Source organism: Phyllopteryx taeniolatus, chromosome 20, assembly GCF_024500385.1.
Source record: "Phyllopteryx taeniolatus isolate TA_2022b chromosome 20, UOR_Ptae_1.2, whole genome shotgun sequence".
NCBI classification, from domain to species: Eukaryota; Metazoa; Chordata; class Actinopteri; order Syngnathiformes; family Syngnathidae; genus Phyllopteryx; species Phyllopteryx taeniolatus.
In genome coordinates, this window is record NC_084521.1 from 404120 (window position 1) to 417500 (window position 13381).

The window sequence follows — 13381 nt, forward strand, 5'->3', positions numbered from 1 at the left end:
CCATGAAAGATTTTTCGTCTGTGGATCACCGGAACCCTAAAATGTGCTCTTATTACTAGTGCAATTGTCGCCCCCTGCTGGACTGTGTGACGTGTTGGTCTTTTACAATTGACCAAATCTGGACGCAGGAATGATGATATACAGATTGAACTGTAAATCCAGTATAAATATTGGAGGCCCTCCTGAACTGTAAATCCAGTATGAATATTGGAGGCCGTCCTCACCTCCACCGGCCACAAGAGGGAGAGTTGGTCAAGCGCTGGTGGTTGCGGCGGTCTGGATGCTAATGATGGCCGTCCATTTGGCCCAAGAGTACAGAGGTAAAGCTAAAACGTCACCATGGAAACCAGAGCAAGTCATTTAAGATATTGTCAAGGCGAGAGCAAGTGACGATGGAAACTTTGTGCTTCAGAATCAGAATCATCTTTATTTGCCAAGTATGTCCAAAACACACAAGGAATTTGTCTCCGGTAGTTGGAGCCACTCTAGTACAACAGACAGTCAATTTACAGAACACTTTGGAGACATAAAGACATTGACAAAAAACATCTGCAAAAAGATGCAGAGTCCTCTAGCACTTAGAGCAGTTCGAATGACTAATATTGCAATAGTCCGGTGCAATGACCATTGTGCAAAGGGCACTGAGACTTCAAGGAGTGTATGCGGTTTAAAGTGACGAGTAGTGCGATAATCTGGACAAATGGTTGTGCAAATGTTACAGATACTCCTCAATCAGTGTGCAAATGGAGCAGATGCTACTCTGGCATGAGTGGCCAGTATATGCAAATAGTGCAGCATGGCAAGACAACTACAGTGAGTGCACGAGTAATACATAATTGGCCCCACAGAAATGTGACAACGAACTCAAGTCAAAAAATTGCCAGCTTGTTGTAATGGAATTATAGGTTAGCTGTTTAAGAAGTTGATTGCAAGAGGGAAGAAGCTGTTGGAATGTCTACTAGTTCTACTTTGCATTGACCGGTAGCGCCTACCTGAGGGAAGGAGCTGGAAGAGCTGGTGACCGGGGTGCGGAGGGTCGGAGAGGATTTTGCACGCCCTTGTCTTAGTTCTGGCAGCGTGCAAGTCCTCAAGGTTGGTTAGGGGGGTACCGAAAATCCTTTCAGCAGTTTTTATTGTCCGTTGCAGTCGGAGTTTGTCCTTTTTTGTAGCAGCACCAAACCAGACTGTGATGGAAGAACACAGGACTGATTCGATGACCGCTGTGTAGAACTGTCTCAGCAGCTCCGGTGGCAGGCCGTGCTTTCTCAGAAGCCGCAGGAAGTACATCCTCTGCTGGGCCTTTTTGAGGACGGAGTTGATGTTGGTCGCCCACTTCAGGTCCTGAGAGATTGTAATTCCCAGGAACTTGAAGGTCTCGACGGTTGACACAACTCTTGATGTGACAACTCCAGAGTTCTCCAGTTTGAAGAGGTTTGATTGGTCATCGCCATCAGGAAGACCAACGCCCGAGCGTCACGACGACGGACGGACCCGAGACGATGACACACGAACGACGCGTTCGCACCTGAGGACAATTGACGGCTTTTTCTTCACTGCAGAGACGTCGCCGAGAGCGCCGACAGCCGTCAGTTGCGGAGCGACACGAGAAAGCAAAATAACCTCGGCGCTCTCGCCGGAAAGACGTCTCGGAGACGTCTCCAGAACACGTCGCGACCAATTCGCCGGACGTCGCAAATATAGTACCATGTGCAGAATATCTATATTCTTTCAATCAAAAGAGGATGATTGCGTGTCCATAAAATCCAAAGTCTTGGGGCGATCGTTCTGATATTTTCACAGGTTGACACGGGCGTAGGTAGACATGTCCACATACGTGTTTGTGATGACTGATTGCAGTTTTGTGACATGAAGCGACGTGAACGTTTTCCTCTTAGTGAGCATATTGAGGATTGGCCAAAAGGTCTCAAATGCAAGCCAACATTTTCGATTTCACTGCGACTCTCTGATGACCCGACTCGTTTCCGGGAGACGTCGCGCAGACTCGAGGCGCCCTCCGAGTCGCCAAACTAGTCTCTGGGCAAGCGAGATCTTGGAGAAGTGATTCTCAACTGGTGGGTGAAGAGCCATTTTGGGACCGCTAGTGAAAAATTGCACGGTTTACCACATTTCACTGATACAGACGAGACAACGCGACCTCCAATCACATTGCAGCAGGGCGTGTCCTCTTTTAAGGTTCGCTTCGGTTCCTTCTGCCACCAAATTCCAAGTCAAAACAGGACTTTGTTCCAAGTCGGACAAGAGCGAGTCCACAGTCCAGGCGCTCAAGACGGACGTCTGTGTCGCCATCTTCCTGTGGGCTCAGGTCAGAAGAACCTCTATCAATGCTGCTTTTTTAAACTAGACTGGAGTCAACAATGTTTTTTATTATTTGACATCTTTGCGGTTTTGTCAAATAAACGGCATAGGCTCGCGAAATGAGCGGATCAGATGTCGGCGTGACGTAATCTCGTACCTGCCCACATCTCAGGAAATCGTTCTGTGAAACTGCAAAGCTTCAACTTTGCGTCAGCTGCCAAGAAGTAAGGGGAGGAGGAGTCTGCATCGCGCCTCATCCAACATGGCGGCGATGCCCACGTACAATTCAGCGCTCAATGCGGTCTACCCATGCTGTGCTACAAGCTAACGTGCGAAACAAAATACAGTACAGTACTTTCTTTTCGACTGTAAGCCAAGTCTGCTACTAGATAGCCCATTGTAAACTAACTCTGACCGGCACAACAACGTATAGTTTCTAAAAAAAAAAAAAAAAAAAAAAAAAAAAAACGGGATTTAGCTTACACTGACCTCCCCGTTTGACATTGCTAACAGCTAACTAGCTTCCTACCATCAGTGTACGGTCAAACATTTTATTTCACTCGTTAAATACATACGATATACGTCTTAGTTTAGTCAATATATATTTATTTGCGTAATAAAGTACAAACCAGTGATTTGGAGTTTTTCGACCATATATTTATGCACTAATTGCAGTCCATTAAGAGTACGGGCGGCCCCAGAATGTGGAGCCTTCACCAAACGTTACTGTCGACTTTTTTGGCATCAAGTATGCTCGTCATATTTGTTCACTTTTCAATTTGTATTTTGTAATTTATTCTTATTTGTATTTTCTTTATTTTGTGTAAATGTTTTCCTTTTGTTTTTTGGACTAATATGTGGTTAGGTTGGTGCATTTTATTATTAGTCTTATTATTAAATTTGTATTTTGTAATTTATTATGAACTAATTTGTAACTTTTTGTAATATTCCTTGTCTAATAAATGTTTTCCTTTTCCTTCCTTTGCTCTTTTAGGTAAATAGTTTTTTTGTAGTTTATTCTGTAATAATTTTGTACTGATTTGTAATTGTATTCTACATCTTTTCCTTCTTTTGTTTTTATGGTGTAATATTTTGCATTATTCCCAACATTTGCATTGTTCTTGAATATTGTCATTTTCCCCTTGGTCAGTGAGGTTCGGCCACCCCAAGGTGCCAAGATCCACCCTAACAAGGTTTAAACTGGATTCCATAAATTGTTTGCTTTTTTTGTCTTTTGCAATACATTTGGAAGATTTTCATTTCTGATAGAATTGCAGTGTCTTAAGTAAATGATGCATTTGACTTTGGCAATGCGAAATGAACAAGTGAATCACAAGAGCTCTCCCGCTTACCAGCTGTCCTTGCAAGTTGAAAGGTTGCATTTTCTTCCTGCACAGCTGCAACAAGTCGTTTTCTTTTGATATCGAACGACGCCGTACCCTTGTCGTGCTGGGTGAGTGTACCGCTGCTAAATTCAGCAGGCGCTCTGATTGCAATGAGCCACACCTTCAGGTGTTTCCCAAGTAACTGGTCGGGGGCGGGGCAAACTAGGTCCAGGGAGGATGAGGAGCCTGAGCAGGCAGATTGACAAACAATTGTGTTTCAGGGTGTATAATAACATTTTTAGATACTTACCAAACGCTTTGACTTGTGCACTCTCAAAAGGTATTGCACATATTTTTTCAGCATTTTATTTGTCACTGAGATATGTTATTTACATTTATTTTAGATTGAGCATTTTTTTCTTACATTTATGTAAATGTGACACGAACCGTCTATATACACATCTTGCAAACGACGTCGGCTTCAAATTGGCCGAAGGCAAAACCGTCAACTGAATTATTGGGGGTCACGCTTCTTCTGCATGGCGCGCATCAGTTCTGACATAAAGTCGCCTCCGCCGTCGCCGCCATGCAGAGGTGTCGTCCTCTTCGGCGGAGGCGGCGGCATCTTCTTCACCGACCCAGAAAGCCTCACCGAAGCCCTCAGGGGGGCTGCGGCGGCCGGCGGAGGCGGAGGTGGAGGAGAGAGAAATCCGGGATCAGGAGGCGGCGGCGGGAGGTCCGAGGTTTTGAAACTCGGAGGGGGAGGCGGCAGAGTCTTCACGTGAGGCAGGGCAGGCGGTAGAGTCTTCACGGGTGGCGGAGGAGGTGGCAGCAAGCCAAAATTGGATGCCGGAGGAGGCGGGGGGAGAAAGTCCGGCGGGGAGTCGTCGATGGTTGGTGGGGGAGGGGGAGGCGGGAGGTCACCCATGGCGGCGTGAGGCGGCGGGAAGTTGGTCGGTAGGCGGCGCGCTTGGGGGACGGGTTTGGGGAAAGATTTGCTCGGGAGGGGGGGGGGGAGGAGGGCAAGGGAAGCTGCGGTCAGGTGCTGCCGGTGGGGGGGAGGCGCCGCCTGGTAGGGGAGGTGGAGGAGGTGCAGGTGGCATTTTGTTGTCCTGAAAAGAACCAAAGAGGTGAAATTATGCTCAAAAAACGAATTACCCAAATTAGGGTTTCCAGACAAGATAAAGCGTTCAGGTTTGGGTTTTGAGACAATGTTTTAAATGATCTTTTCCAGACAGGGTTTGGGTTTCAAATGAACTCAAATACATCTGCATCTGTGCATTGACAGACTTGTTAAGTGTATGCCAAAGCAGCAGGGGGCGCTATAACCCTAACACACCACAGCCAATCAGGAGCCAGACTCAAGTCATTTCCAGAAAAAGGGAGAAGAAATCAAAAATGAGCATGAAACATTTTCCATGTAATATGTGATTTTGGATCAATTCATAAAAAATAAAAAGTCAAATGTTTTATAGGACTTAACATAATTACCTTATTTTATTGTATTTACTATTCATTTTAAACAATTATTTTTTTCATTATATTATTTCTTTCATTTAGTAATGATACAGCTGACCTAGATTGTTCCCTAAAAAATCCTTTGTAATGATTGGAGAGTCAGGAAGGATTCTGAATGGAATCGCTGCCTTCGGAAACATTTGGCTCGTTTCGACTCTCAAGCCACGTGATCGATCATTAGGCTAATTGTGTCGTTGCCAATATCTTTTTTAACTTACTATCACAGTATCCGTAAAAAAAGAAATCCCAAAGCACTCGAGTGTCGTCACGCGTACCTGAGAAGAAGCTTGAGTTTTGGGGGCGTGTCCGTTGGCCACCTGGCTCTGTGATTGGTCTGTGAGCACAGAAATATTTTAATATTTTTATTTTTTATTTGACTTGCACACATATTGAGTGTGTGCATGTGCGTGTTTACTTTGGCTTGACGTGACACTGCGGTCGGCCCACACGGAACCGACGGCCACCTTCGTCTCAGCCGTTTTGTAGTTTTCGTACAAGGTGGCGCCGTACTGCCAGACGCACATTTTTAAATAATGTGAAATTAATAACGATAAATCATTATTATCAGAATAATAATAATTATTATACTAAATACCTTTGCAATGCGTATTCCAGTGACCCAGAGGTTCATGGTCCAAGCATCGTCGCAGCACAAGTACTTGATGTACTGCGAGTCCATCTGGATCTGAGGATGCTGCGCACACACACAAATAGCCTTGACGCAAAGTACTACAAGTAAATTACTTAATTTAGTCAGCCAATATTAGCCCTTTTCAAATAGATTTTTGTTACACATTACAACAAGCAAAATAAATAAATAAATCAAGTACTATCCGAATTTTGGGCCGATTTTAACTTGATTAATCGGACAATATTAGCCCCTTTGAAATCGGCTGATTTTTGCCAATTTCTATTTTTTAACACATTATGATTCTCATTCTGACATTACAACATAAAATAATGAAATTCAAAGAAACACCCCCCCCCCCCCCCCTCCAAAAAAGGCAAAATAATTGGCAGATTTTTTGCCAATTTTAAAAGGATTTAAATCGGCCGATCAAAGCAGCTGGCCGATTAATTAGTAGACTTGCGTAACCGACACGCACTAAATGAAGTTGTTTGTGGTCATAGTGTCGACGCCTTACTTTGAGCACGAAGCAAAAGTCGTTGGGCGCTTTGTGTTTGGCTCTGAAGTCTTTTCCGTAGTAAACGTTGACGTTGTCAAACTGCACAAAGCAGACCAGGTCACGAGATGACTGAGGAGGGAAACAAAGAAAATGAGCACAGCTGTGTTGGGAATCAAACGTCTTTTGCGATATAGTGATTTGAAAGTATTCAATGAATCCTTTCAATACGAGAGTCAACTATATAGTTGACTATATGAAAATCCCAATATAGTGACGAGAGTATTAGATCAATCGTTTCGGCACTTGAGTCAACTATTTTGTCCACTATATAAAAATCCCAAGATAGTGATTAGGGAGTATTCCATTAATCATTTCAGCACTAGAGTCAACTATTTTTTCCACTGTGTAAAAATCCTGAGATAGTGATGGGAGAGTATTCGATTGATCGTTTCAGGCCTCGAATCAACTACATAGTCCACGATATAAAAATGTAGTGATTTGTGAATCCCCTCCTTGAGCTGTCACCTTATCGTGGTGGAAGGGTTTGTGTGTCCTCGGAGCTAAGTTGTCTGGGGCTTTATGCCCCAGGCAGGGTCACCCATGGCAAACAGGTCCTAGGTGAGGGACCAGACAAACCACAGCTCCAAAAACCCCTATGACCAGTACAATAAATGGATTCAGGTTTCCCTTGCCCGGACGCGGGTCACCGGGGCCCCCCTCTGGAGCCAGGCCTGGAGGTGGGGCTCGAAGGCGAGCGCCTGGTGGCCGGGCCTGCACCCATGGGGCAGGGCCAGCACAGCCCTAAAAGGTAACGTGGGTCCCCCTTCCCATGGGCTCACCACCTGTGGGAGGTGCCCATAGGAGTCGGGTGCAGTGCGAGCTGGGCGGTGGCCGAAGGCTGCAGAAGCTGGCTCTAGGGACGTGGAATGTCACCTCTCTGGCAGGGAAGGAGCCCAAGGTGGTGTGTGAGGTCAAGAAGTTCCGAATAGATATAGTCGGACTCGCCTCCACACACAGCTTGGGCTCTGGTACCAGTCCTCTCGAGAGGGGTTGGACTCTCTTCCACTCTGGAGTTGCCAACGGTGAGAGGCGCCGAGCAGGTGTGGGTATACTTATTGCTCCCTGGCTCAGCGCCTGTATGTTGGGGTGCACCCCGGTGGACGAGAGGGTAGCCTCCCTCCGCCTTCGGGTGGGGGGACAGGTCCTGACTGTTGTTTGTGCCTATGCGCCAAACAGCAGTTCAGAGTACCCACCCTTTTTGGAGTCCTTGGAGGGGGTGCTGGAGAGCGCTCCCGTTGGGGACTCCATCGTTCTGCTGGGGGACTTCAATGCTCACGTGGGCAATGACAGTGAGACCTGCAAGGGCGTGATTGGGAGGAACGGCCCCCCGATCAGAACCGTCTGGCGGAATCCCCTGTCAAAAGTACTTTCAACTCCCACCTCCGACAGAACTTTGCTCATGTTCCGAGGGAGGCGTGGGGACATAGAGTCCGAGTGGACCATGTTCTGCGCCTCCATTGCTGAGGCGGCCGACCGGAGCTGTGGCCGTAAGGTGGTTGGTGCCTGTCGTGGTGGAAATCCCCGAACCCATTGGTGGACACCAACGGTGAGGGATGCCGTCAAGCTGAAGAAGGAGTCCTATCGGGCCTTTTTGGCCTGTGGGACTCCTGAAGCAGCTGATGGTTACTGGCTGGCCAAGCAGAATGCAGCTTTGGTGGTCGCTGAAGCAAAAACTCGGGCATGGGAGGAGTTCGGTGAGGCCATGGAGAAAGACTTCCGGACGGCTTCGAGGAAATTCTGGTCCACCATCCGCCGTCTCAGGAGGGAGAAGCAGTGCACCATCAACAATGTGTATAGTGGGGATGGGGCGCTGCTGACCTCGAGTCTGGACGTTGTGAGCCGGTGGGGAGAATACTTCGAAGACCTCCTCAATTCCACCGACACGCCTTCCCGTGAGGGAGCACAGTCTGGGTTCTCTGAGGCGGGCTCTCCTATCTCTGGGGTTGTGGTCACCGAGGTGGTTAAAAAGCTCCTCGGTGGCAAGGCCCCAGGGGTGGATGAGATTCGCCCGGAGTTCCTCAAGGATCTGGATGTTGTAGGGCTGTCATGGTTAACACGCCTCTGCAACATCGTGTGGACATCGGGGACAGTGCATCTGGATTGGCAGACTGGGGTGGTGGTCCCCCTTTTTAAGAAGGGGGACCAGAGGGTGTGTTCCAACTACAGGGGGATCACACTCCTCAGCCTCCCTGGTAAGGTCTATTCAGGGGTACTGGAGAGGAGGGTCCGTCCGGGAAGTCGAATCTCAGATTCAGGAGGAGCAGTGTGGTTTTCGTCCTGGCCGTGGAACAGTGGACCAGCTCTACACCCTTGGGCAGGGTCCTCGAGGGTGCATGGGAGTTCGCCCAACCAGTCTACATGTGTTTTGTGGACTTGGAGAAGGCGTTTGACTGTGTCCCTCGGGGGTCCTGTGGGGGGTGCTTCGGGAGTATGGGGTACCGAACCCCCTGATACGGGCTGTTCGGTCCCTGTACGACCGGAGTCAGAGTTTGGTCCGCATATCCGGCAGTAAGTCGGACTCGTTTCCGGTGAGGGTTGGACTCCGCCAAGGCTGCCCTTTGTCACCGATTCTGTTCATAACTTTTATGGACAGAATTTCTAGGCGCAGCCAAGGCGTAGAGGGGGTCCGGTTTGTTGGCCTCAGTATTTCATCTATGCTTTTTGCAGATGATGTGGTTCTGTTGGCTTCATCAAGCCGTGACCTCCAACTCTCACTGGAGCAGTTTGTAGCCGAGTGTGAAGCGGCTAGGAAGAGAATCAGCATCTCCAAATCTGAGACCATGGTCCTCAGTCGGAAAAGGGTTGCGTGGCCTCTCCAGGTCGGGGATGAGATCCTGCCCCAAGTGGAGGAGTTCAAGTATCTTCCCTCACTTGTTCACGAGTGAGGGAAGAATGTAACGGGAGATCGACAGGCAGATTGGTGCAGCGTCTGCAGTGATGCGGACTTTGTATCGATCCGTTGTGGTAAAGAAGGAGCTAAGCCGAAAGGCGAAGCTCTCGATTTACTGGTCGATCTACGTTCCTACCGTCACCTATGGTCACGAGCTGTGGGTCGTGACCGAAAGAACAAGATCCAGGATACAAGCGGCCGAAATGAGTTTCCTCCGCAGGGTGTCCGGGCTCTCCCTTAGAGATAGGGTGAGAAGCTCGGTCATCCGGGAGGATCTCAGAGTAGAGCCGCTGCTCCTTCACATCGAGAGGAGCCAGATGAGGTGGCTGGGGCATCTGATTCGGATGCCTCCCGGACGCCTCCCTGGTGAGGTGTTCCAGGCCCGTCCCACCGGGAGGAGACCCCGGGGACGACCCAGGACACGCTGGAGAGACTACATCCTTCGGCTGGCCTGGGAACGCCTCGGGATCCCCCCGGAAGAGATGGATGAATTGGCTGGGGAGAGGGAAGTCTGGGCGTCCCTGCTAAAGCTACTGCCCCCGCAACCCGACCTCGGATAAGCGGTAGAAAATGGATGGATGGATGGATGATTCGGGAATGATAAAGGATGCGTTGGGAAGGGTTCACTCATTCCCTACTCACTATCTGGGATTTTTAGTGGACATTTTAGAGAACTATCACGGTCCACTATATCGTTTGAACCCTGACCTTGGTCTTGCCTTTCGGCACATAATAAATCCCGGAGGCTCTGAGCTGGAAGAGGCGGGGCTTCCACGACTTCTTGCCGTCCTCTTTGAGGTGCAGCACCCCCTCCAGGTCGGGCACCATGACGGACGCACCGCAGAAGTTCTCCTGGGTGGAGATGACGTAACCTTGACATATTTTCATTTTCCATGCACACAATATCCTCTAAATAATTATCTATAGCAAATTATCTCTGTCATTAATAAATGGATTATTAGGCTAGCAACAGCATATTGTAATGCGTTTTTTTTTTTTTTAAGAAAAATTGCACTCCACAGTATTGCATTAAAACATACAATAATACAATTTTACTTCATAATTTTTTTTCACTACACTTTTGTTGAATTGAGTTTCACTTTGTTTTTACAGTGTTTCAAGCTTTAATTCAATGTACAGTTGAGTGACCTATCCGACTAAAAAAATAAAAAATAAAAAAATAATAAAAAAAAAAATAATAATAATAATTTTTCTATTTTTTTTTCGTTTTTCTTTTCTGGGGGTGAACCAACCCTGTTAACACTTAGTGGCAGTTAATCCCCGCTTATTCGAGATTTTTGGGGTAAAAAAGAAAAATTGTAACGGCCGTCAATAGTCGGCAAATTTTCGCTATTCGCCGTCCAGCCCGGTCCCTAACCCGCACCAATAGCAGAGCTCCCCTGCATATCGTCTGCATCATCATCTCAGCACTCACTTACTTGGGTTTGGCATAATACTTGCCCAAAGCACAAGTGTACCTGGACCCTCGCTGCGAGGTAGCCAATGTGAACTGATGGGGGTCAGATGTTGTGAAGTTGACTCCAAAGTTGACCTAGTGACAAGCTCATAACTTGAAAAACTTCTATTTAGTACGTATTGCGTGACCAGTCGTACCTTTTTTTTCATCTTTCACTGTTGCAAATGTGGTGGAAACACAGACAGTTCTCAGGCCTGTTTCAAGCTCCACTGTCGCATAAAAATTCATTCATGGCATGTACAGTTTGAAGATTCCCACCATTTTCCTTCATTTAACACACACTGGTAAATTTTAAATCAGCAGAAACGTGTCAAATTGTACAAAAGAACGGCTTTTGAAAATATTTTCATTTTGATGTATTTTGAGTCACTTTAAAAAGTCACTAAATTTTAGGTTGAAAGAATGACAGTTAGGCTATTTTTATTGCTGTCAAATGGCAAAATAGGTGAAACGGAACCCCAACAGTACTTAAACTTTAATTTAAAAAAAAAAGTACCTTGTACCTGAATCAAGATTTCCTTGTCTTTGTCCTTCATGGCATTTAACGCCTTCTTGTTCTTCTTCCACAAGTAGAACGTCTGCAGCACACAGACGACACACAGCCTTCAAATCAAATCTCATTTGTTTCACCAAAATATAATTTGAATCTATTACAAAAAAAGCAAACAACAACTACAGACTGCAACTCGTGTAGAATTATCGGCGGTCAACTTGTAAAATATCAGCAACTTCAATCCGCGATATGCGGAACGTCACGTGATCAAACCTGTAAACTTCCTGTTTATGCTACGCTAACGAGCTTGACTCCAGTTTGATGACATATTGTTTACTGCCAAACTAGCAGGAATGTTGTTTTCTTTGTACATCATTGATTTCTCCAAATGTGATCTACGTAAAAACGAACGAAGCCTAAACATCGGATATCGTCATCTTTGGTGTCTCTGTGGTGACATCTTGTGCTAAACAAACGACATTGTAGAGGTTTAAAGTTCTGAAGTTATTCCCCAGTACCGATTATATGTAGCTCACTGTGTACAATATTAGACTTCAGACTAATATTATCGAAATAATATTCCCCCCAAAAATTTCTGTGGCATAATTAGATCAGACGATGAATTTATTACTTACCATCTACAAGCATGCAACTTCTCTCGATCAATCGATCGATCGATTGTACTGACCTGTGGATTTTTGAAGACCTCGTACTTGTCTGGACTCTCCCGAAAGAGGATCTGGTTCTCGCTGTTCCTGGTCCAGGCCAGCAGAGGCTCCACCAGGTTTTCGTGGTCCTCAAAAGTCCTCTCTAGTGCCACAACAACAACATTTTCAAGCAAGGAACCATAATTTGGGCTTCAACCCAACTTCACAGCCTCATTTGAAACTTTGACCTTAGTTTGAAACCCTGACCCAGGCTTAAAATCCTAGCTAGGGTTCCGGGTTTGAAATCAGGCTTTCAAACGGGTTCGGGTTTCACTCAAGGTTTAAGGGTTCAAATTGGGGTTTCAATCTTCAAGTAGCGTTTCAAATTATTGTTTGGAGCCAAGGTGAGGGTTTTAAAGTAGGGTTTCAAATCTGGATTAGGGTTTAAAATGATGCACGTGAGAATTGTTGTCTGTTCTGTTTGTATGCGTCACTGCACCGTGTGTGTAAAGTAGGGGGTTGTTTGAAGCCTAAGCACTACCGTAACATCCATACTCATTTCTGTTAGCCTGTCTATTGTGTTTCACATTATATGTTAGCATTAAGCTAGTTGACTTTTGATAGATGAAATATGGTTCAGTTGAACATTTTGGTGTTGAAATATTAAAGGTGCGACAATTTAATGATTAATTGACAAGTAATTGATTATCAAATGAATTGACAACTATTTTGAGAATAAATTTTTTTTGTTTCGAGACCTTGTTTACTTAAAATCGTCAAAATGCTCATAATTTCAGCCTCTCAACTGTAGATATTCCCCGATTTCTGCCGTCCTCTGTGAAAGCAGACTGAATTGATCTTTTTCTTTTTTCAAAATAAGACATTTGCAAACATCTGCTTTTACTTTGGAAAACAACGATCAAGATTTTTGCCGATTTCCTGACATGTTACGGACCAAGCCAGTAACCAAATCATCAATTAGAAATAATGTCCTGTTTTTTTTAATAAAAAAACATTTCTTTTATCAAATTCATCTGTTAATTGAAAAAACAAAAATTGATGAATGAATTATTAAAATAAAAATGAGTTGCAGCCCTAGAACATATACAATGTTTAATTCTCTTGTTTTACAGTCAACTTCAACTGGGAGTGATAAATAAACAGCTTTGCCTCTTACATGGGAGGACTATATGAGCGAGTCTTTTCCTCAACGTGATGTTATACGACATTTCGCATGTCTTGACGACGAGAAAGTAATAAGACGCTTTCAAAGATGTCTGTTTTCCCACCTCTGGTGGCGTTGGCGGGTGTGTGCGGCGTGTTGTTCTGACCGAGCTGCAGTTGGGCGTTGGTCTCGCACAGGCTCTGGTCCACGTTGCAGTCGCAGTGCGTTTTCTCGCAGAGGTTGCCCAGCACGTCTCGCACCTTCTGCCGCTCGTCCACCATCAAGGTTTTGGAGCTGCCGTCGTTCATGCGCACCTTCACCACCAGCTGCGGCGCGCACGCAAACACACAGTGACTTCATGCC

The 13381-nt window shown here is 46.0% G+C and overlaps 1 protein-coding gene across 7 annotated transcripts in view; it reads right to left on the reverse strand.

Moving 5' to 3' along the window:
* Positions 1-3991: 3991 nt before the first annotated feature.
* The window catches only part of apbb1ip (amyloid beta (A4) precursor protein-binding, family B, member 1 interacting protein), a 27299-nt gene continuing 17909 nt past the window's right edge, over positions 3992-13381 (reverse strand). For 3 of the 7 annotated variants that reach the window (XM_061757522.1, XM_061757523.1, XM_061757521.1), the window contains exons 6-13: positions 13143-13344; positions 11895-12016; positions 11217-11291; positions 9945-10088; positions 6305-6415; positions 5755-5853; positions 5435-5493; positions 3992-4753 (exon numbers count right to left, since the gene is read on the reverse strand). In XM_061757522.1, coding sequence (XP_061613506.1) covers positions 4156-4753; positions 5435-5493; positions 5755-5853; positions 6305-6415; positions 9945-10088; positions 11217-11291; positions 11895-12016; positions 13143-13344 — 1410 coding nt within the window. In that variant the 3' untranslated portion in view covers positions 3992-4155. Of the gene's footprint in view, positions 4754-5434; positions 5494-5574; positions 5669-5754; positions 5854-6304; positions 6416-9944; positions 10089-11216; positions 11292-11894; positions 12017-13142; positions 13345-13381 lie in introns of all 7 variants that reach the window. The other 4 variants (XM_061757526.1, XM_061757527.1, XM_061757525.1 and 1 more) reach the window with 3 other exon arrangements.